Below are 25,057 nucleotides of genomic sequence, written 5' to 3' on the forward strand. Positions count from 1 at the left end.
AAAAGTTATAGAACATTCATTTCAAGACAGTAGTCACAAATATTGACCTAATCAAAGAAAAGTAGCCACTTAACTTTCGAATTCTATTCTTTAGCTAAGAAGGTAATTGAACTTATAGTTAAGGTTAGCATCCTTTCTAGTGATATATATGTCAGTGATGGTTGTTATTAATTGCTTCTTATAGCCTGAATTTTTAGCTTCTAAGTAACATTATGCATATTTTCTTAGCATAAGAGTTTAAAAATTCACAATCACTAGGTGTATGTAAAGCAAGCACTGAACTTGTAAATGGTTTATTAGCTACCTAATAAAAGATTATATAGGGCAAAAATTAACTGCAATTATAAGCACTTGAAATCTATAATAAGTCCACTATTTGTAAATCAAAATGCATACTTTCATTATTCTTGCTAGAATTTGAGACAAAATCTTCTGTATTTATCATTTTTTATTATTCAAAGCACCCAGTGTCAGTTATATTATTTTAATTACAATATCTAAAAAATCATAAGAAGAATGTGTTGTCAATTCCAAATTTTCCAAATGCACTGATCAGCTGCCCATTGCTTTCACTTTAAAAAATGGTTTTGAGATACTTTAATTCCCATAGTTATGTATAACATCTGCATGTGAGATATGTATTGGAAAGTATACATGAGAAGCAAAATTGTCTTCCACATCTAGTCGCATTTTTATTCTTTTGCATTTCATCCATCCAAGAGATGCAGTAGGAGTATAAATAAAATTGTTTTGACCAAATCAGTGAATTCTAAAGATGATGATAAAAGTAAAGATCCAGTAAAATGGGAAAAATATGATGTTGTATATGCTTATATTAGTAAATTCCATTTTAACAAAAGGTAAAATCATAGGAAATTAAGCATAAAAGTTACAAGACATGGTTGTTAATTTATTTACCAAAAGAGTAACATTACTAAAATAGTATGTCATTTGTCAAATTAACAATGGGGATTAAGAATAATAAATTTACATCAAAGGACAATGGTTGTTAGATGACAAAAGATCATATAAGGGTAGTTTGGGCCATTTGGAAATATCAACTGTAACAAACTACTCCATGAATCATAGAACAGTCTGTTACTATTCCCATTCCCAAACAGCTCATTAGGAGTTGTTTGGCAAATGAAACACATTGTGGGTGTTCCATGAATTTATCTTAACGATTCAAACAGATTCATGAACATCTGGTTTTAGTGTTCCATTAATCAACTTCATTTTTTTGGGTAGATTCATGAAACACTTACCGATTGTCCTTGTTGTCAAACGGCCCCTTAGTGATGATTTGACAAAAGTAACAAATTATTAATGCTCAATTAATCTACTCAAAACGTCGGAAATATTCATGTAGCACTGCCTTACTGTGTTTCTTGAATCTGCCTTATTTTTTAAAGCAAGTTCATAGGAAAGTAGTAATCTATTACTATTTCCATTATCAACGAGAAAAATTAGGTAGAAGTATTTCATCATGTTGTTCACTTTCCATTATCAACGAATATTAGGGCATTTATTGAGATTTGTTGAATCAAGCATAAGTTTGTAAGTTTGCAATCACTAACCAACTTTACGTTAGAAAATTGAGCATCTGGTCAATACCAACAAAATGTATTTTTTGACCTTACAAAAGTTATATAACATTCATTCGAAGACACAATTCTCAAAAACATTGATCTAAACAGAGAAAAGTAGCCATTTCAATTTTAAAGGCTAGTCTTGTAGCTAAGAAAGTAACTGAACTTATAGTTAAGATTAACATCCTTCTTAGTCTGAATTTCTAGCTTCTAGGTAACATTATGCATATTTTTTGAGCATAAGAAATTAAAAATCCACAATCATTATGTGTTTGTAAAGCAAGCACAAGAAATTAAAAATCCACAATCATTATGTGTTTGTAAAGCAAGCATAAGAAATTAAAAATTGACAATCATTATGTGTTTGTAAAGCAAGCACTGAACTTGAAAATGGTCAATAAAAGGCTATTTAGGAAAAAATTTAACCACAAATTACAAACACTTGAAATCTATAATAAATCCACTATTTGTAAATCAATATGCATATTTTCATTATTGTTGCTAGAATTTGAAACAAAAATTTTTTAAATTTATCATTTTTTATTGTTGAAACCGCCTATTGTCAGTCATATCATTTTGTGCATGTTCTATATAATCCTTTAACAAGGCTTAAGTCTTTGGAAATTTTCCATTTTGTACTGCTAAACTTGTGCATATAATTCCATCTTTTTCTGATTTTGTTAATAAAGATTGTACTGAAGAGGGTCACATAAGGGTTTGAAGTAAACTTCTATTAACATGAGAAACAGGAAGCTTTAGCTGTAGTTTTATTGTTTAGAATTATCCTCTATCTTTAAATTACATTCTTATTGTTTTAGCTATTGTTTTTTTGTTTCTCAAGTTAGTGAAAGTTTACTTCAGCATTTTATTTTCCAATTCTTATGAACATGTAGCACCTAGTGAAAAATTGCAAAACATACTTTTCTTTTTGGAATTATAAATATAAAAGCCGGTCCCAAAAAAATCCAAAAGTTTTTTTTTTTAGGCGAATGAACAATTATAAATATACAATTTTTTGCAAAGCACAATCCTACTCTTTGTTATGGTACTAAGGGAAGAGACCTTTAAAAACCAACTGCCTCCTCTGAGAGAAATTAAGTGCATAAGATTTAATGAAGAATGGTCAATGCTCCTCAGCAATCAAATGGGAAAATGAAAGCAACCAAAGTATGCATTAAATGGAAGGCTTCAATGAGTTTGGGCATGCAGGATCCAAATTCTCTTTAAGAATTTTCAAAAAAATGGTGAGGGGAAGCTGCCTCGAAAATGGGTTAAGCCATCCCCCCCTTGATCCACTCCGAAGGTTAGGGCTGTTTTGGTACTTGGGTGGACTCGTGGTACATTGGTCAACTAAAGTGTCATAGTACTATTGTTCTATACAAATCTAAACCAAGCTTTCATCGACTTGCGAGTCCAACCAACTATGTTATGCACCTCGGTGCCACAAAAGTGCCTGGTGGATATGTGGAAAGAAAAAAAACCCTATTAAAAGACTACATCATGTTTTCTAACTTTTTAAAAGCCCAAGGCTTTAAAATGTAGAATGGGTATATTTTAGAGTACTTAAGGACAAAACTAAACCACTTAAATTTTTATTTAAAAAAATTAACCAAATAAGAAGATGAATACATGTTTATGGATACTATTATTTGCAAAGCATGTTTAATTCAAGTTCTGTTTATTAAAAAAATATTGATTTTTCTAATGTTAAATTTTGACTTATATAAGAGCCTACTAGCTTTTTTTTTTATGATTAATGAGAAATATGTTGAAACTCAAAAATAAGTGATTTAGCATATGTTTCTTACGAAGTCATTTTTAAGATTAGATTTACAATGTTAAATTGCACCAAAAATCCTTTGATAATATATTTTGGGGAGAATGATTTTATTAGATATTCACCGGCTGAAAAAGGAACTGCTAGATAGAGAGCTGCCTTGAAATTAGACGAATATTTTGAAGGGACGACTATAATTTATTTCATTTGCTTTTGACAACCAATTTTAGTTGGTTTTTTTTTTTTAATATTACCACAAGGAGAACTGTATATAATTTTAATAACATGCTACAACCTTTTTCTTGGTCCTTCGAACATGAGATCGTTGAAAAAACAAACGGCAACCTTATTATTATATATTTTTTCAGAAAAAACAATAATTATATCTTTTTCAAAAACTGATTAAAAAGCTATAATTTTTTGGAAAAATAGGTTCCATAAAACAAATATAATATTGAGCGTGTCATCCCAATACCAAGTTACATTTGTTTTCATTGTTTAATCAAAATTTGAAGTAGCTTATTAAAAGCTCTATTTAAAGTTTTAATGTGATGTCTCGCCTTGAAATTAACCTTTGTTTATTAAAGTTTATTACCTGCTTTCAGGCGTGTCCGTCTGATGACGGAGAGATGGAGGAAACGCTGCCGCTTGGAGGTCTGAGTGGCGGCGATGGCATACGCGCTCTCGCTGCTGCAGCGGTGCACCGGCCTCGCCCACCTCAGGCAGGTTCACGCCCACATGGTCGTGACGGGTCTCGCCAACAGCGTCCACGCCCTCACCAAGCTCGTCGAGTTCTGCGCCCTCCTCTCCGACGGCGTGTTCCTTGACTACGCCGGCGAGATCTTCCGGCAGGTCGCTCACCCCACGACCACGACGTGGAACGCCATGATCCGCGGACTCGCCCAGGGCCCTGACCCGAAGCTCGCCATCCTCCTTTATCCCCAAATCCAGAAAGGATCGTTCTCTTCCTCGCTTCGTCCCGACGCTCTCTCTGTCTCGTTCGCCTTGAAGGCATGCGCCCGACTCCTCGGTCTCAAGGAAGGCCAGGAGCTCCATGCGCAAGTTTTCAGGTTTGGTTTCGCCTCGGACTCGCTCTTGCAGACGACCCTAATGGATCTTTACTTCAAGACGAGCCGCGGAGACGATGCGCGCCAGGTGTTCGACGAATTGCCCAAGAGAGATATAGTGGCTTGGAACGTTATCGTTGCTGGATATGCGCAGTGCGGGAGGTCGAACGACGCGTTGGTGATGTTTCGCTGCATGCAGCAGGTTCCGGACCTGCGGCCCAACGAGGTCACCATCTTGGGGGCTCTCTCGGCGTGCTCGCAGTTGGGTGCAGCGGACGACGGCGAGTCGGTGCACGCTTACGCTCGCCAGCACGCTCTCGATCGACATTGTTTCGTTGGGAATGCTCTGATTGACATGTACGCCAAATGCGGCCGTGTCGATCGGGCACTTCAAGTATTTGATGAAGTGCCTCAGAGAAGTTTGGTTTCTTGGAACACCATGATCATGGCTTTTGCCATGCATGGGCGTGCTCATGACGCGCTGGCGCTATATCAGAAAATGAAGACGGCAAAGGTGGCGCCTGACTCGGTGACGTTCTTGGCCGTGTTGGGTGCATGCAATCACGCAGGGTTGGTAGAAGACGGACGTCAGCTCTTGCGCTCCATGGAAGAGTTTCGGGTTGTGCCGAACGTGAAGCACTACGGTTGTGTGGTGGACCTGCTAGGCCGTGCTGGAAGGCTGGAGGAAGCATATGATCTGATTGTCAATTTGCCGGTAGAGGTGGACGTCGTCCTCTGGCAGAGCTTGTTGGGTGCTTGCTATACCTACGGCAATGTTGAGCTAGCCGAGCGGGCAATGCAGCGGTTAGCAGAGTTGAACTCCAATAACAGTGGCGACTTTGTTCTCATGTCTAATGTCTATGCTGCCTCTGCTCGGTGGGACGATGTGGGCAGGACCAGGGAAGCCATGAAGCGTGTGGATGTTGTCAAGACGCCTGGATTCAGCTACATTAAGGTGGATGGTGTGATTCATAAGTTTGTCATGGGGGACCAAGAGCATGAAAAAAGCAAGGAAATCTATGAGAAGTTGGATGAGATTTGTGCAAGGGCTAGGTTACTTGGGTATGCCCCTAAAACGTCCTTTGTGCTACACGACATAGATGAGGAAGACAAGGAAAATGCACTTTCCTGTCACAGTGAGAAGTTGGCAGTTGCCTTTGGCCTTCTGAGCACCGATGGTGGCTCTCCAATTCTTGTCATCAAGAACCTCAGAATATGTGGTGATTGCCATGCGCTGATCAAACTTGTATCCAAGATTTATGGGAGGGAAATTATAGTAAGAGATCGGACACGCTTCCACCATTTTGCTAAAGGACTATGTTCATGCAAAGATTACTGGTGAAGCACTTTAACTGGAATGAGTGGAAGATTTAATGGTCATTGATGAAGCCTATTATTCCCACTAATGGGATCATCCTTAGCAATTTAATATGTTGGTGCTTGATCAGCAGCTTAGCTCTTGACTGATTTTCACATTTGACTAGCCCTTAGTGAAATGTCACATGGCCGCTTATTTACCTGTCAGTGTGCCATTAGGAGTATACTACTGATGCTGGAGAGCTATCTGTGTGGTCCACATTGTTAGGTGTACAAAACAAGGAGTAACCCAGTTCCTTCATCATATCATTAACCATCTTCGTGCTTCTTTGGTTTCTCTTCATGTTTTAACTTCCGCTCTTAGTTAGGACAACCACTCGGATGCACTAAGCATCTGTCTCCAAATTTTGATACAATAACAAGAACATTGGTTATCGATCCAAAGGGTTCTCTCGGTATGTGTTTTTCGTTCTGCTTAGGTAAATGTTCGAGTATCTTATCGGACCAGAGACCTAAATCCAATAATAGATTCGAAAAACCAAATTAACTGGGCCAAAATTTGGTAAAGACCCAACTTTATCAACACTCTTCTTTTTCTTTTTTTTTGGGTTGACTGGGATCCAAATCCAAACCAAATACAACTAATGTCTCTCTCTCTCCTCTCTGGTTTCTTTTCTCCAAAAGTCTCTCTCGACATAAGAAATCTTTGCCCACACCACGGCAGTGGGATTAGCTACAGAAGAGACCAGAATGTAAGCCTGAACTCAAGACCAGCCAGGGCCCTTTCCTTTTGTGCTAAACCGTTGTGCTTTTGCCTATGATAAGTTTGATGTATGAAGGTCAATCTACATTAGAATGTCGCTAGTAAAAGATCTATATAAGTGAAGCTAACTTGTCTATAGCATAACGTGAACTCTAAAATTATTTAATGAGCTGAGTGAGTCGAACCCAGGCGAGCCAATTGGGTCTAGGCATAGCACTTGCATAAGCACACTTCGTATGCCCATAAGAAGAGAGAGATTGATACGCACCAAACCTTTTAGTGTTATGCGCTTAAGGAATTACTTTGACCGTTTTTCAAGATGAATGCATGGTTGAAAGAAAATCAAGGAAAAAAGTTGCTGATTGATGCTAGATGATTAAAATATCATATGTTGCTTTTTATCTTGTTTTTTCTCAACCATTCATCTTGAAAAGATGGCCCGCATTGATTTTTTATGGGTCTACGTGTATCTACCAATTTTCTCTCTCTCTCTCTCTCTCTCTCTCTCTCTATATATATATATATATATATATATGCCATACCTGTGGTCGTCCGTCTAACAGTGTCAAATGCTGAGGTAAAAGGCTCAAAAATATTTATCCACACAAAAGCACTGGGCTAGAGGCGGATGAAGTTGGTAAGGTTTGATATTTTTGTGCCCCACGGTCTCTAGTTCGAGTGACAAGGTTCCCAAACTCTTGCACAAGCAGCAGTAGGCATAGGCCCTGGGGATGGGGTACTAGCCTTGGAGTTTTATACTGTGGGCAAGCATCAAAGCTTGTCAATGCGGGCTCAGTTTGTGCCGGTGTGAAAATTAAAAAAAAGAAAAAGAAAAAGAACATGTGAAGGCCAACCTACTCTGTGGTAGTGGTAGCCAATAAAAGATTTGTACACACTAATTTGTTTTGACCTTTCCCACATTATTGTCCTGGTAAAATTTGATGGTGAGAGCCCACCTTCATCTAAAATTAAATAAATAAAGACTTAAGCTTAGTAGGTAATTAGGTGAAAAAAGTTCCACTCTACCAACATGCGTAAGCCTCCTCTTATGCAATAACTCTACATTTTCTATGTACATGTTGAGGCATTCTGAATATATTAGTCTGTTTTTTCTGTGATACTGCTCCTAACTATTTATATTTATACATATTTTAGTTGTTTGTTTTCAACGAATACCTAATTTTATTAAGTATTACATTCTTCACCAGACATTCATAAATTTAGGATGTAAATAGTTGGGACTTGGGTTGGATACCATTACGAAGTTGAATTTAATTAGAAGTTTCTTGATCATGACCGCATTCATCTTTTTGGAATCAAATAAAATTTAGAGCAGACAGAGATGAGATCTGACTTTTGTGTATAATGAGGTTGGTTCTTTATCGGAATTTGGACTGGAATTTAGATTTAGATAACTAAAGAATATTGAGTTTGAATCAGTTTAAATCTTGGATCCATTTTTCCCTATCAGAACCGGTTTCAGGTGTGCAATTGGATTTCACCGACCCGTTTACATCATGAATGAAAATTATGCTTCTTAATAATGCACGCTTAGGTGGATGACCAAAATGTCAAGAAATGCAGCTTGCACATGCTGAAGGGTTATTAAATTCACCCAAAATTTGTGAGGCTGAGAGAGATTTGGTGATTTTGGCTATATAAAGTCACTCAGCTCGCTCACGAGGGTTGTTTAATCTATTTTGATAAATAGTTGAGAGAAAAACAAGAAGAAAAAGGTGTGGATGAATACTGGAGTACCAAAATGTTCATCACATTTTCCTCTTTATTTCTTTCAACCATTCATCACGATGGATCGGATGGTCCTCATGAGTAAACTGAGTGACTTTGGATAGCCAAAATCGCCATTATGTATATGTGAGCGTGTGTGTGTGTGTGTGTCTTTTTTTTTGTGCATGAAGACCCAAAAAAGGTTGAGTTTTAAACACTGGTAGAGTCTGATCAGTTTTTGGTGATTTTCATAGTTGGCTTTGAAAAGGAAACACAACAGGAAGATGTCCCAAATAGTATATAAATAGGGTGACTAGAATATGGCAACTGTAAATGGTGCCAATTGTGTTAAATTCACACCCGGAAAAGAAAAACATAAACTTACCCCAGAAAGGTAAAACATAAACATCTCTTCTTGAAAATTGTGAAAATCTATTTTTTTTTTTGGGGTTTTTAGACATCTCAATAGCATATTTCTCATACCAAAGTTTTGATGTTGAGTTGAGATAATTTTGTTGTTAACAAATATATTTTTATCTTCTTTTCTGTTTGTTTTCTACTAACAAAGTAAATCACAGAGGGAAAGGGAACTCTGGTAACTAGTCTAAAATGAGATTAGTTTACATATATATGTAAATATGAAAGGGAAACTTTTCTAATCATACATTACAAGAACCACTGCAGACAAGCTCAAGGGGTAGAGCAGTAGCTTCAAGACTTGATTTAGGACTCCTTTTTACAACTTTTGTGTCATACATTTTGATTCACCATGTGGCCATGAAAATAGTGTTTTCCCGTGTACATAGATTTGGATATGGCAAGGTTTTGAAATTTTGTGAAAGCTCGAATTTTGTGGTCTTTTGAATCCTATTAATACATCGAGAAAAACTTTAAGTAGATTCTGGGCACTCTGTATACGGTAAACAAGAACAGTTCAAGAGAGAGAGAGAGAGAGCATTTAATGAGTTTACTATACATCTCAGTAAAGGGCAAAGTCCATCTTTTCAGTGTCTTTCTCTGGAGATCAGACATTACACGTGATCCCCACAAACGTTCAGTAAGAGAGATGCGCTTTGAATTGCAAAGGGTGACTGGGCGGTCCTGCAATGGCCTGAAACTTCAACAGTCAACCATGTTTGAAAACTTGCAGCTGGAAACTTTGCATTCGACATTTGAAAAACAATGCGGCCCCTTCGGAAAGAAACCATGTTAGAAAGCATTATGCTAATCCACAGCAAGTCGCATTGAGTTCACATGGTTCACACCAAGGGAAGATTTCATTTATGAATATAAAATGTTATCAAGACATATTCATTTTCTTGTAAGTGCACCATTATCAATAGTCAAGTAAGACTGTTATAGCCATATATTTCACTTTCTTGCCAGTAATATAGGCCACTGCCTGACCTGTTCTCTGTTCTGTTCATATCTACTGATGGAAATGGAATGGGAATGGGGAACCTTAAACAATTACAGTTTGGTCTCATGATGATTTCTTTTACTGATGCAAAGTCAATGAAGGATGTTGAATTTCCAAATTTGAAATGAGAACTGACCGAAGCATATTTATGAAGAAGCTGGATATTGATAGAGGGAGAGGCAAATTTACAAGGTGGCACCAACCAATAGTAGGTCATCCAACTACTTGTGGTAGGAAAACTCACGGTTGCAACAAGTTCAGAAGAACAGTAGTGTTATCCTTTTGGAAGTCCTTTTTCAGATCAACATACAGTAAAAGAAGAACTATTGCAGTCATATTTATTACTTAAGTTTGGCGGTGCTTTTCAACCAACTCATACTCCTTGAGATCTGTAGTGCTGTCAGTATCTCGCTGAAAGAAAAAACTGTTCATTCTGTAAAAGAGAACGACATTACATAGTTCATTCTGTAAGAGAAAATAATATTACATGGCTAAGCCTTGTTGCACCAGCAGACTGAAATTTCAGAACTGATGCCCTTGCTGTGTTTGCTCAAACATGTTAGCTTGCTAACCTGTTTAGCTACTCAATTTGGATGATTATTGACATAAATTTACTATAATCATTTGACACTGTACATGAAATTCTCAAGTTTAAACTCATTCCTGATGTCTTATTCTGTGCTTATGGGTCTGCAGTGAGGCAATGCCACTTCATTACCTCATACTTGTTAGCACTGAGATTCTGCCAAGGAATGGCAGCCTGCACCATTGATTAACTCTAAACAGCTGGGCATTGATGAGCGAATTAGCCTCGCATTTTTCAATGGGTAACGAGATACTTCACAAGAACTTCGCCTATCAGATATTCTTTTCTGCATATTAAGATCTGAAAGGTGCCTTGTCTGTGAAATTGAAAGAGAAGCAGAAAATCTCCTATTATGTTGCGCCCTTAGAATTTTTGAGCTATCATGGCTTGCGGCATCTGATTGCACAGAACTTAATTCTTCAGTACGAAGCTTCTTCAGGCTAGATCTCACCAATAACCCCGTAGGGAAATTCGTCTTAAAATTAGAGTCTGATTGGACAAGAGTCCGAGATCTAGAAAGATGAAAATCTATTTCAGTGAGGTGCTTCATCCCTGATCTTTGCATTTTAGTTGCTTTAGCTTCCCTATCAGCAAGCTGCCTCTGTCTGCTGCAAGCAGTAGATGCCATAAATCGAGGGATAGAAGCTGAGATTCTAGCTGTAGTTCTCTCAGATGCTTTAGGACTTTCAAAAAGTTCTTTCGGAGCAGTTAAAGGACTTGTTGGAGACCCAGTTTGAACTTCAAAACCATACGTCACAGAAAGTATCCTTTTCTTTTCTCGTAAAGTGCATTCAAGTCTCTGGACATGATCTCTGACATTTTGGCAGTCTTGCTCTGCATCTTTCAGTTGTTGATCTAGTTCAGCAATCTGCTTTCTCCTAAGATTCCTCAACTCCTAAAAATTCAGATCTATTATCAGATCCACGACTTTTGAGGATGACATGAACAAGAGGCATATCGATTAACTTTCTTAATCACAAGAATTTGAGTTGGATTGACAGACAAGAAGCAAAAATCACTACCAGAATTACCTCAGAGAGCTCCTTATGGCACTCAACTCCCCGTGCTCGTTGCCCAAAGTTAAGAGAACATATGGTCTCACAGATGTCATCCTCCTTTGCGCTTATGTGAATCACCATGAGAGCTTTTGAATCATGTCCTGTATTGCCCACAAGATCAATTGTTAAGCCAAAATTAAGCAATATTGAGAACAAGTTTTAAACACAGAAATCTGCAAATTGGGATGGAAAAGATGAATGGAATCACACTGTAACATACCCAGAGAATCTTTGAGAATTTGTGTCAGTTTGCTGTTCCTGTATATGGTAGCAAGACTTAGTGATACTGTATCAGGAACAGACTGAACTATCAGGTTAAATGATCACTAACATCATTCTCATGTATCAAAGCAATTACCTATATGGAATGTGATTTCGCTTGCGTCTTAAAGCAGAGATCACATCACCTAGAGCTGACAGAGACAAGTTTATGGCCCGCCCTTCATCAAGAATCTGCCCTGTGGCCCTTGTCTTCAATAGCCGCTCGCTTCCCCCAAGATCGACCATCCACAATTTGCTCAGCATAGTTTTACTTCCCTCATTGCGAGTAATAGTTAATCGAGTTAAGCTGCAGATGAATGGAATCGTCATATAAGCATCTGACAAGAAAAATATCTTTCGCCAACATCATATGAAATCGATGGACATTTGCCACTAAATCATGGTTACCAGTGAGATCTGCTTGATGCTTCATTGACGTTTGTCCAACAAGTAGACCGGGCCTTCCTCCCCATGACATAATTCTTATGTGCTTGTGCGAAATCCGTCAATGGTATTTCTATCAGGCCATCAATCTCCACAGATCCATTTGAATCCGTTTGCATGCTAAGACTGCTGCATAGTGAGGCAAGTTAAAAGTACAAAAATTTTCAGACCACGCAATCAAGTAGAAATATCAGGGATGAAACTGTTACCTTCTAGACATACACGCAGAATCCATTCTTGTAGGTGGCCTATGCGCAAGTAGATCCTTCAGATGTCCCATGTAAACCTCCACCATGCTCAATGAGAACTTGAAATCAACCGCATTGTCGAGTGATGAATGATCAAGGAGTGCCTTAATTGCTCGTGGAACTATGCCATGAGAATCTGGTGCTCCCTCCTGAACAATTCCTCACATCTTGTTGAGTTAGTTCTGATGTTGCACACGGAAAAAGAAACGAAGCATAAAAGAAGATGCGAGAAAGCAGGATCAAATCGAAAAGGTTGGTGAGGTCTGCCTCTCACCATTGTGAAAGTCTTGCCAGTTCCTGTCTGCCCATAAGCAAAAATGCATACGCTGTGACCATCAAGTGCAGATCTGAGAATTGGCTCAATCTCAGCAAACACATTCTCTGCAGAAATTTTATGGGCCAACCTCTATTAGTTAGCAAATAGAAACATCACAGCTATGAAGTCAAATGAATTTTAAAGCTTGAAGTTGGCATACCCTGTGATGCCTCGTAAGAAAATACTCTGTCGAAGACGTAATCCTTCTTTTTTCTCATCCCTTGGATCATTACCTTCTCCTGTCCAAGAGTAATGGGTGCAGGCCTGCTTCTCTTTTCCATCTGCAAGAAAGGGCGAACACGACAGAATACCCTGATGCTGCCTGACATCAGAGTCAATGCCCAAGTGCTGACGCTTAAGAAGAATTTCTTCAAGATAACAAACATGAAGTAAGAACAGATCTCATGGTTCACTACCTTTGAGGTCTAATAACTTATCTAGTGCTTCTCTCCTTTTCCCATCTAAATGCCTCAATTGGGATCTTAATTCCGCTATATCTCCTGCAAAAGAGCCGAAGACATCCACATGAAGTCTGAGAAGTAAATAAAACAAGTTGTCAGGTTGAGATTTTATGCATGAATTGGTTCAACTTGCCTTCGAGTTTAGAGACAGCATCTTCGAGTTCCTTCTTCTCATGCTCAGGAACCAAACTAACATCTGTAAACACACCCTCGCTCGGAGGGGATTGACTCTCTTCAGGCATTTCTGCCGGCTCCCCTAATGCCTCCATTGTTGCAGTAAATTGCTGAGATGACTCATCCATCGAAAAATACTTCCACCCTTGGAAGAGATTGCTTGTAGCTAAAAAGCTCTCTCAGTCAAGGACCACAGCCACAGCAAAGCACCAAATTTTCTGTTCCAAAATCACATGACCCATAAAGAGAAAACCTCAAGGTTGCCTCAGTGGAGAAAGGAAATAGAAAGTCTGCTTGAACCTTAGGCTTGTGAAGAACCAAACCTCCTTTTCTCTCTAGTTGCAAAACATTCTTTCTTCTGCGATTCTGCCTCAAGGTCTGCTGAAATATGCAGCTTGACCAAGTCTTTAATAATGGCACTGGCTAGTCTGGCTGCTAGTTAAGACTCACCCAGAACTTTGCCTAAGCTCTGCTAAAACAGGCATTAAAGAAACGTTTTCAGAAAACACACAAATATTAAATGAGACCAACAAACAAAATTTCAATTACACAAGAATCCAATGCAAAGAGAAGACTGACACATTAACCGAAGAAAATAAAAAACTTGACTTTGAATTTATTGCAAAGCACCGCGAAAATAACAGAACGACAATAAAAAAATAACAATAAAATATGTGTTAATGAATTGACACTCCTCAAAGGAAGCAGCACAAGAATAGGATGGGGCCGAGACTTAAGACCGTCACTCTCCTGCATGTTCTACTACTACTGACCCAGAAACAATACTATATTAGCTAAAAAGAAAACCACAAATCACGACCTACCAACATCAGAATTTGGCTTCTCCAGCGTCCAAAAGAACTACCACAGAGGATAATTCAAGCAGAAAATTTAGAAAAGGTGCAAATTAAGCATCAGAAGAAAATTTCCGACAGATGACAAAGAAAGGTACAGTATTGTTTTCTGGCATGCGCAAACAAGATAGAGTTTCAGGACAAGGACACTGGTGCATTTCAGAAGCACAGGAGACCTGTCGTTTCCTCACAAAAAAGACCAGACAGAAAAAACGGGATCACGAAAACTTCTGTAGGAAAAGAAGAAGAAAGGAGAAGGATCCAAAAATGGCACAATTATGTATACCGAAGGAAAAGAAGGTGGGAAGGGCCTCAGAATGAGGCCGCGTTGCTTCTGTTTCACTGTAGAGTTTGATACCCTTGAGACAGAGAAAAGAGCATCCTAGAAAGGGAACGGAAACCCATCTGGAAGAAATGCCAATGGCCGGATTCCGGCAGGACTTCCACCGTTTTCTTTGTGGAGAAGGGAGGGAATTAGAAAAAAAAAAAAAAAGTAACTTTTGGAATTGATCAGTGCGGTCGGAGGAGACTTTTACGAAAATTAGAGAAAGAGAGGTGGTTTTTATGATTTTATCTTTTGGTCGTTACGGACATTCCTTCCTGTCTGTTGCCCCTCGAGTTGACGAGAATTACAGGGGTTGAACCAACGGACTTAGGTAGGTCCGGTCAGAGGCTGGCTAAGCTTGGTTTATAACTTGGTCATTGACTGAACTAAGATGGCACGGTCAACGATTAGTTGGTCCGGATCCATGTGGGTCGGCTCGGACCATATTTACTCAAGCACTAGTCTGGGCCTTGAGTTTTGACCGAGTCAATTCGCGCTTGACCGATAAAAATCCATGGTTGCTTTAAGTGGGTTAGTTCAAGGTTCTTGGTTCCAGATCCAAGATTCACACGTGCATGCTTTCTCAATATAAAATAAGCTCAAAACGGGCGCTCCATAAACCTAGCCAAGTGGGTGAGCTTAAAAATACTCAAGTTGGAGGAAATATATGGGTTGATATGAAAAATATCTAAACATCCCATTAAGTTCTCCTATCGGACTTGGATTTAAGAAATGACATTGGATTGGATTCTTACTTGGATTATTTAGTTGTAAGTAAATGTAAGGTCGCATTCGCATTTAAATTCGGATTGGGATTCAGTTTCAAATAAATATTATATATATGTATACTTAATTGAAAGTCGGTTCTTAATGTATTGGTATGGTGGTTTAAAAGTTGGATTTGGATGTGAAAATAAGAAACAGATTTGATTTTGAATTTAAAAATTGAACTTGAAATGTGTATAAGAAGGGGCTTAGGTAGCGGTGGGCTATATGTGGGTAATTAAGGACCCTAAAAAACTTCTTTTTTATATTGATATTTTGACAAATTTTCTCATTTACATATTGGTGCACTTTAAAAATTTTAATTTTTATGCTTAATACCCCCTTAACAAAAATTTCATGTATAGGTTTTCCTTCATTTGTGTTCAAAACCCAAATATGAGAACATCTAATAAATTGGATATAGCAAAACATACATCCAATTCAAATTAATTGTGAATCTAAAAGGCTTCTTTTATGCATCTTCCTACAATCTTCCTACAACCTACTTGCAACTTGGCTCGAGTTGGACTTATTTATTAAATGAGTCGGGTTTTTTGGGCTCAAAGGAGCCTATGTTAAGGTGTAAGACCTAAGGTCAACTTGAGCTAAAGCCAAATCCAAGGCCAAGTTGGGCACACTATGACTCGAGTATGGGTTCTACTTGAATGGTATCATCAAATTTTAAGCTGCAAATGGCTTTGAGGGGTGCAACATAACAACTTGTTTGCTAGTGTCTGCATGTCCCGTCACCAGTTTGATTCTCGTAAGTGCACTTCTATGGGCTGCACCCATATATCGTGACAGTCCTAAACCTCCTCAGAGGCACGAGAAAAGAATGAGAGCTTTCACCTATGCTTCAAAATCTAAGCTGCAAGCCTTAAATAATACATTTATTTTAAAATGTTAATTTTATATAATAAGTAATTTAAAAAGGTTTGAAGTGCCAATGATATCCCCAAGGGGGTTGGTGCAACAATGGGGGTAAGTAGACAGCTAGTAGTCTCCGTCAATCATCTATACTCCAAAAAGAGTGACTAGTGTCTACGGCGAAGCACCAAAGCAGTCTTAAACCTTCGTTAAGCAATGTTCTATGTTGAACACTAACTATGATGTTGCTCTTCATTGTCAACGCGTTGAAGTCAAGTGACTAAACAGTTCTTACAACTTTAATGTGAAAATAGTTTCAACCACCAAATTGGCAGCTCATTTAAACCAGGCAAAGGTGCAATATTTTGGACTTTTAAGACCGCCAAATGTAGTGGAGATTGGTTCTGGGTCAGGCCAACAATGTTGAAAACTAGCCCGTACCACATCAAAATAAATAGTTAAAATGAACAAATAAAATTATTTTTAATAAACATGGCATTCAACTACTTGGTCATCAAAGCGGCAGTAATTTCTTAAATATAACGAAGAAGAGTATTTTTTGTTGTCATTGTTTATAAAATAGGTTTGGTAATAAAAAAATTTGTAAGGCACTATAGTGACATGACATTTGGCCTTTGTAGCTGGTGAGTGGGGAAGTGGCAAATATGGAGCCAAGTTTTTCTTGCCAACCAAAACCACAAAATGTGGCGGGAAACGCTCGTTTTCATCCTGTTTGCCATTAAAAACAATATAATTGATACATATTTTATCTTACAGAAATCACGCGAAGCGACCCAACTTTTTGCTTTAATGATATATATAATTTAATTTTTTTTTTGTCTTTTCTTAAGAAAACAGGCACAAGATAATGCAATTTACTTCACCTTTTTTGTTTGTTTCTTTCAAAAGAAGTAAAAAACACAAGCCCGAAAAGCGGGTTCAGGTTACATGCAATGCAATGCCCTTTTGATATTGAAAAAAGAAAATGACAAAAATGGAAATAAAAATGTATTTTTTGTAAATGACATAAATAACCTTTTGAAACACGGAAGTTGGTGTGATGGCCCGCCCGAACACCCGCTTCCCAAAATGCCCCCATTCCTTTTCTCAAATGGCCTAAAGATGAAGTCATACGAAAATGGGAGCATGAAAATTAGGATCGCTTGCAGCTTAACCGGTGGTTGTTTACGGTCACAACTTATTGGGATTTTGTCCCGCTATTGAATAAAACAACAATGCTCAAAGGCTTTTGCTTTGCTTCATGGGGGAATCTATATGTGTGAGCAATGGTTAAACTCTTTCCCGTCATCCTACAAATTCATGGTTTTCATGAGGTAACGTGGATCTTCAGTTTGTATAAGTTGTGGATTTAATGGATCTAAAAATCAGTGTTGAATCTCAGGTTCAAGGCCATCAAACATAGCCTTATAGCAAGGTGACCCCCTTGACCAGTCTTATATGGCCCAGTGTTAGGTAATGACTGAGCTGAGGCTGGGTTAGGGTTAGGGTTAGGCTTAGTATTCCAGTCAAGTTCAAATGGAGAGAAAAATGGTGAGAACATTTGGCTTGTGTTAAAAACTTATTATTATTTTACTATTTGCATTATTAATGCAGTTTATAGTATTTGAACACTTGTTCGAATATAAAATATTTCGTATTGTTGTTTATTCACATTATTCTTTATACTCGTTAATTTGGTTGTGGTTTTTACACCTCTAGCAAGATGGTTTGGCATGAAAATGTGAAAGTTTTGGTAAGTGCTCAAAACTCAAACTCAATAACTTTAACATTATAAAATGTGGATTAGGTAGTAAGCATTTAGTGTAGTAGCTGTCGACATCAATTGCCCACTTCATTTACTACCTTCATCATCATCATCATCATCATCACCATCATACGTTCGGTCATAATGATGCCATGACGCATGATGATGTTGGACGGACGGACGGTGGTCATGTGCTCCTTCATGAAGTGGGCGGTTGGAGAAGATGTGACCGCAGAACTGTCGGTGGGAAGATCTTCCTTCGGATGCATATATAAGCGCTCAAAAACCAACATGATAATAGACTTTTTCACTTTATGAAACTTGAACTAATATTTCACAAGCAGATTTATTGGTATATGATGATCAAAATATTCTAACTTTTTTTTAGTCATCCATTAACATTCGGCATCTAATGTATAAGTTGTTGTTGTATTATGGGGAATGTTGTCTGATGATTAGAAATTTGAAATCTATAATTGAAAACATTATGAATCGTTGTTGAGAAGCACAATGTGCATCATAAACTATAGCCAATGCTCTTTCGCAAAGTGTTTTAAACAAAATATGATGTAATCAGTTTATAAACACTAATCCAGTGTAAATCATATTTTAGTTCAGACCATTTTTTGTAAAAAAAAAAATAATAAATTTGATCTTATACCACCAAAGGTTTGATGTTATAAGAGAGAGCTATTCAATTTTTATTAAGAAAACAACTAACTTAATGTATGTTTCGCAGCAAATCACCATTAAGATCCCATCTATAAGGTTAGATTTTAAAAATATAATATTTTAATAATTAATCTCAATAGATCTGGTTTTTATCTTGTACCCCAAGTGTGTCTGATTTTTTTACTGATTTTCCTATATATATATAAAAGAAAGAAATTGGTATATCCAAGACAATTTAGAATAGGGACCGGACTTCTTAAATTCTTATTAACAAATATCTTAAGCAAAATATTAACATCTTAATATGTTTATGAACACCAATTTAATATAGGTAATGTCTTAATTAAAGCATTTTATGGTTCTACTCCCAAAACTTTGATGCTATAAGTTCTGTTTGTATTTTCCTGACATGTGAAGTTGTTTGCCACAATTCTGCTCGTGCGAAATGCAGTTGAATCATCTAAAAGTAAAATATTTAAATAATATAAAATTATCTATAAATATATTATATCAAGAAATTTTAAATCCAAGGATCTATAGTTCAAAAGATCCAGATCCAACTAAACAGGATCTAGGGTTTTCTTGGTCTAAAATGCTAGCATGAGACCCTTTGCATGAAGGAGTTGGCAAACCTATGTTTGTTGAGTTTGGTTTCAGAGCAAAGCACTAATCAATCAGACTCTCCATTAATATTTAAGAAAACCCTGGCTTAGGGTCACAAATGGGCCAGATTTGCACAAGAGTTCTGAATCTGACATTCTCAACTGCGGCGTGTTCGATCCTGACTCGATCACATGTGTACTCGGCTAGGGGCGGAGCCAGGTTAAGGCGGGTCAAACACTTGAAACCACTAAAAATTTTGATTTTTTCAAATTTTTTAACAGGGGCCAACCCTTGTTTGTTCGAACCCCGGCCTTTACCTCGATTCATGTGCCATGATCTTCTTTAAAAAAAAAAAAAAAACTTTGAAGAGAAAGATATGAGATATGGCCTGAATAACAGAGAAGTGAAACATGTAACATGGTCCCATGCTTTAGTAACATGAAAAGACAAGTAACTTTGGTAAAAGGCGTTGGAAAGTTTTGTTACTTCGTTCAGATTGATCATGCATGAGTTTCTACCAGCCAAGGGCCCCATCCTATTATAGTGCTCCAAAAAGTCATCCCTAAAAGATTGGCCTATTACATAACATAGAGCCTATACTTAAATGGTGACACCTAACTCCACTACTAGAGCTTGGATGTTGATGGATCTTGAATGATGAAATAAGTTTTTTTAACTTTCTCACTTTATACGCAAAAATCTAGGTAGATCTACAATCGAAAAACAAACATAAAGTAAAATTCTCGGGGGGGTGCTCATACATACTAAACAAATTGCAGCCTGCCACAGAGCTGCATGCTCCTCTGAATTGGATGGTAAAAAATGTTAATGGCAGTGGTGAAGTCAGAAATTTTCTGCCTAAGGAGCACTGTTACTCTAACTTTCAAATTTTAAAGAAACTCATATGTAAAAAAGTGAAAACCAATGAAATATCCATATAAAGTAAATTCTATGGGCTGGTGTGGGCAATTGCGCACAGCAGACACAATGTGGCTTCGCTGCCGCTGGTTAATGGCGATTTGGCGCTTGCCTCCATCTAAATTGTGTGAAATTAGTGCATGCAACCAAGTGATTCTTGATGTCTTGCATTCAAATTTTGTGAGATCTTAAGGAAGCTAGCTAGCTGCTCTATCATCACTCACAAAATTACCAGCCTTGTTATTCAAAAAATTTTACTGACAGGGCAAGTATGATCTTTCTTTTTTGAACTGCTGCAAGGACGACATAGGCTGAACTTCAAGCGAGGTTAGGGCCAATATTGGTTGTGATGGTGGAATGCTGCCTAATTACTCTATGAACCAATTCAATGATTGAGGTAGATTTATGAATGCCAAACGACCCCTTTAGTTTCCTCTGGGCTTCTTCTGCTTTCTACTTGAAGTTGAGTCTTTTCAAACCCTTTAAACACACTTGAGGAATGCTATGTTCTTTCTCACATGAATGTAAGGAAAATAAAGTTTGATTTATTCACTAATTTTGACTTAGATTGTGCGTAATGAAACCACTTCGTCGACCAAGTTCTTCACTCATAGATAGGTTCGGTATGTGCAAGGACTGACACTTTATATGCTTCGAACCATGACTGCCTCTGCCTGTATGTGGATACTCAACACTAAGGATGTAAACGGTTTGGATTCAGATTGAATCCACTCTGTTGAATTTTATTCAAATTTGGACTTGGATTTATGCTCCACTTTTTCAAAATCATCAGATTCCGAATCTGAATAAAGTAAGGTCGGACATTCACATGTAACTGTGGCAGATTTTTATGGTATCTCGATTGGATATGAAACAATAATTCGGACTGGGTTATTAAGCTGTCTGAACCCGATTAATAACTGAATCTAAAAATTTTTACCAGATCCAATTAGGGAGTAAACAAACGAGTTCACCTTTTACAACCAAAGAAAAGCGTTCTTTTTAATCATTTATCTTGGCACCATCAACTATCATCTAAAAAAAATTGGAAAATGAACCGAACCAATCCAAAATTTCACCCAATCTCTTGCGAGTCAGCAGAAAACATTATTATATTCATTTTTCTAAATCGACAAAACCGTTAAGAAATAAACTAACATTGAAATATTTTTATTTTTAAAGTGAAAATTAAACAACAGTCAATGCCTGAGATATGACACTACGGAAGTCAACGAATCAGATTCAGATCGGATATATCTTTAATCATATTCGCTTTTTCGGATATTCATAAGTTTGGAATTCGAATTCGAATAAAGAAAAGCCGTATCGGAATCCAAATCTAAAATCTGGTTTATAATCCGTATCCGATCTAAATCCGATTTTTATATTTATATTCAAATCCGAATCCGAATTTTGAACTAGATTTTGCCAATCTTCAAAATTTAATAGCATTTGATACTAGTTATTTGTCTAAAAATGAATCTTATCCATATCCGAATCTGATCGGATATTTTTGTATATCTGAATCCAAATCCGATTGGATGCCATTTATTACGTCTGAATCTGATCTGATTTCTTAATCGGATATTATTGTTTTTTTCATATCTGATTTTTTTGGATCGGATTGGTTGGATATATGATTCAAATAGGATATATTGACATCCCTATATGACACCCCTGTATTAGTGAATAAATAAATGTTAAATTTTGAAGCAAAATCGGTTGACATACCTGTGAGTTTCCCCAGTTTGTGCCCTAATTAATTACTTGGAAAACTAACTCTAGCTTGGCTCATTTAGAGGGTATATGATTATTCTAGATTTTAAATCCATAGATCTGATGTGGATCAGTCGAGGCAGGGGCGGAGGAAGGGGGGCCGCCTAGGCCGTGGCTCCACCCCAACTAATTGAAAAAAAAAATACGTTACAAAAATTGAAACTTTTTTGTTGCGTAATGTAATTTTTAGATTTGGGTTTAGTTTGACCCTACCTGGATAAGTTCCTTGGACCGTTTGGCCCACCTCTAAAAAAATCTTCGCTCCGCCCCGAATGGAGGTGACATGTTATTGTTGATGTGGGAAAAGATCTATGGTAAAATTGATGGTTCATCAAACTAAGAATCTTAGGTCAGACCTGAGATTTGTATTTAAGATCCTTTTTTTTTACAAAACGTCGGATTTAAGATCGAAAGGAGGAGGATCTGATCTTAAATCCACAGTTTTAAATCCTGAGAATGTGAAAGCCAAGGCTAGCAAAAGGCTAGCAAATGCCCACTTAATGCATTTGATAGCTGATCTGCCAATCTCTTTTATGCAGGACCTACAAAGGAAACAAGAACTGGATTTCAGATAGAAAATAAGGATCTGAGATCCTCAATATGTGGCCAAAACCTCAGGTTTATATATATATATTCATATAAACCTTTTATAGAAGGCAAAAATGAAGGAAAAAACAAGGAAGAAGAAGGCCAAGATTGCAAGCATGTTAACAGCAATGGCTGCCGTCACTTGTGTGCAGAATCTTCCATAGAAGTTGCAGACCCTGTTCCAGCTCAAGCAGCCGGAGTTCCCTTTCAAGCCCACCAGCCCAGTGGCCGTGGCTACGCCGCTGCCGGTGCCAACCAGGGCCACCATATCAGATCAAAGATGCTCAGTGCAAGCGTAAACCTCTCCACCCCGCCGACTTCATCATGCTTCCGGTGATCAGAACCATGGAGATGTATGCGCAAGCGGCCATGTTAGATATGGAAAAGTATCTGCAAATAAAACCAGAGAAGGCGACGCATCACTCCTATTCCTAACCCTGACTGTAGCCATGTACTCTATATACTCCACAAGATTGAACTCGACCTTCTTCAACTTAAAAGACTTATATCGAATCTTTTACCAAGGTACAGAATTTTTTTCTTGAGATGTCAATTGATCAGGTTTGAATTGGATATCCAATTGAATTGCTTTGAGAAAGTTGGATACAAAAAAAAAAAAGAAAAAAACATCCGATTAAGAAATAATATCAAATTAAGAAATCCTATCACTTTTTAATACTACATAATGCTGTTTAACTTTTTTCATATAATAAAAAGGTACAGTATCAAAACTTTTCAAACTCAAGCTATATGTGCAATTGTGCATTATAATAAAAAGGTACAGTATCAAAACTTTTCAAACTCAAGCTATGTGTGCAATTGTGCATCTTAAGTGACAGAAATCACTCTCAATAACTTTGAATAACCAGATGGTGATTGCACACTGTTCTCTCATGGTAACATGGACCAAATTGATTTCCTTGATTTGATGATCAAAGGGGAAGGTCCTAGTCATCCTTGAGGGATTAAGCTATTAGCAGATTAGTTTCACTGTAATTTTTTCCTATTACAACATGGCAATGTGCGTATCGCGGTAGGCCTCAACCACTACATGGAAAGGAAACTAATCAAATCGAATAATGATTCCAGTCCCATTTATATTGTAGGAAGCCAATCTCTGCTTAATTTGGATAAATAAACAGGCTTCTTGGACCCTAACATGCATAAGTACGTTCTTATTTAACTGTTTCGAATATATGCATATGCCAACGATTTGAAGGAGTTCAAAAGTTGGTAACTTATAAATTCCATTATTTAATATAGCTTAGTAGTTCACATAATATGGTGTTATTATATTCAAATATCATACCTGGATCTTTTATCGATAAAATGATTTGAAGAACGAATAGTTCAAAATTCTAAAGTCCTTTGTCAAACTCCGAGATCCAAGTTGCACCTCGAAACATTCATGGTTGAAAGGATAACACTGATTTTATCTCAAACATAGAAGATGGGGCATTAATTTGTTGAGTCTGTCATATAAAAGATTTTTGGCTGCTTTCCATAGAAAAAGGTGAGGTTAATTTTTCATGGAGAGTGAAAGGTTTGTTTAATTCTTAGAAAGGGTTGGTGCAACGAACGGGATAGGGATGGAAGGTGGTCAGTCTCCTTTTGAGTTATTCACATATCAAAGGAACAAAGAAATGAGACATCGATATGCAAGTTGAAGCATAATAAAAGTATTACGTCAAGATCCCAAAAGTAAACCTAGTGCTTCAAGAAGATGAGGGGAAGGGTAAGAGCTTTAACTCTCTTGTTGGGCAATATGATAAAATATTCTTTTTTGCTCATCTCCGTTTATATAATGGATGTCTATAAGCACCAAAAAACTAGTACTGTCAAGATATAGGCCACACACTTTGTAAGAGAATAATTATGCTTGTTTTTTACTCTTTTTAGTAGAAAGTATCCAAATCAGTGTACTCTAATCGAATTGGTGGCAGGCCGCTTGAATTCCATAACTAACTACTTTTAAAATATTAAAACTGACCACTTGATCAGTATAATTAACCACTTGACCGAGACGCCTTATGTACGTAGACTGCATATCTAGCAATCAGCCTGAATCTGCCACTTTAGACGGGACAGGAAGCAAACCCGATCAATTTGGCCGGTTTTCTAAATATTATTTTTAAAATGTTCTTCTTTTTAAATTTCTTTAACATTTTCTCCAGTAGATTGTGAATCTCTGTGTGTAACGATGTGAATGGTTCATATATAATCCGATGTTTGGTTATAATCTAATTCAACTGAATATATCCGGTAAGAAAATTCTTTGTAAGATGTAGCTTTCCTTTTAGCTTAACTCGGTATACATATCCTTTCCATCGCTAGGCATTTGAATCCAATTGCATGTAGAACTTGGGATATGGTCTCAAACCTTTTGTATTTAATGTTATAAATTCAATCTTCACTCAAGTTAATTATTGCATCAGAATATCCAGTTAAATTAAACAAGTTTTTTAATAGGAGGATATATATATATATATATGTGTGTGTGTGTATATATATATATATATATGTGTGTGTGTGTGTATATATATATGTGTGTGTGTGTGTGTATATATATATATATATATACACTTTTGCTTATTATAAAAACACTATTAAAGCCCCAAAAATGATTGACTTAATATATATTTTGCATCAAATCCTTAACATCACATTGGAAAGGTTAAATTTCAAAAAAGGTGCGTTCAATATCATATTTAAAGG

The 25,057-nt window shown here is 37.2% G+C and overlaps 2 protein-coding genes across 6 annotated transcripts; one reads left to right on the forward strand and one right to left on the reverse strand.

Annotated features, from left to right (window-relative positions):
- Window positions 1–3,955: 3,955 nt before the first annotated feature.
- On the forward strand, window positions 3,956–6,087 carry LOC116254032 (pentatricopeptide repeat-containing protein OGR1, mitochondrial-like). Its single transcript, XM_031629057.2, has one exon. It carries the CDS (start codon window positions 4,036–4,038, stop codon window positions 5,773–5,775), a length of 1,740 nt encoding a protein of 579 aa, XP_031484917.1. The 5' UTR covers window positions 3,956–4,035; the 3' UTR covers window positions 5,776–6,087.
- Window positions 6,088–10,067: 3,980 nt separating this feature from the next.
- LOC116254433 (kinesin-like protein KIN-14O) lies at window positions 10,068–14,527 on the reverse strand. Of its 5 annotated transcripts, none has more exons than XM_031629823.2 (12): window positions 14,034–14,310; window positions 13,533–13,678; window positions 13,169–13,427; window positions 12,991–13,074; window positions 12,735–12,896; window positions 12,533–12,639; window positions 12,220–12,407; window positions 11,975–12,139; window positions 11,664–11,873; window positions 11,526–11,563; window positions 11,279–11,406; window positions 10,068–11,142 (listed from the first exon to the last, which is right to left on the reverse strand). In XM_031629823.2, exons 3-12 carry the CDS (start codon window positions 13,335–13,337, stop codon window positions 10,390–10,392), a joined length of 2,004 nt encoding a protein of 667 aa, XP_031485683.1. In that variant the 5' UTR covers window positions 13,338–13,427; window positions 13,533–13,678; window positions 14,034–14,310; the 3' UTR covers window positions 10,068–10,389. The 5 variants fall into 5 exon arrangements, with proteins under 5 accessions (XP_031485683.1, XP_031485682.1, XP_031485681.1 ...); XM_031629822.2 differs by having other exon boundaries at window positions 13,510–13,678; XM_031629821.2 differs by lacking the exon at window positions 14,034–14,310 and adding an exon at window positions 14,350–14,527 and having other exon boundaries at window positions 13,169–13,678.
- Window positions 14,528–25,057: the final 10,530 nt, after the last annotated feature.

This window comes from Nymphaea colorata, chromosome 5 (genome assembly GCF_008831285.2).
Source record: "Nymphaea colorata isolate Beijing-Zhang1983 chromosome 5, ASM883128v2, whole genome shotgun sequence".
NCBI classification, from domain to species: Eukaryota; Viridiplantae; Streptophyta; class Magnoliopsida; order Nymphaeales; family Nymphaeaceae; genus Nymphaea; species Nymphaea colorata.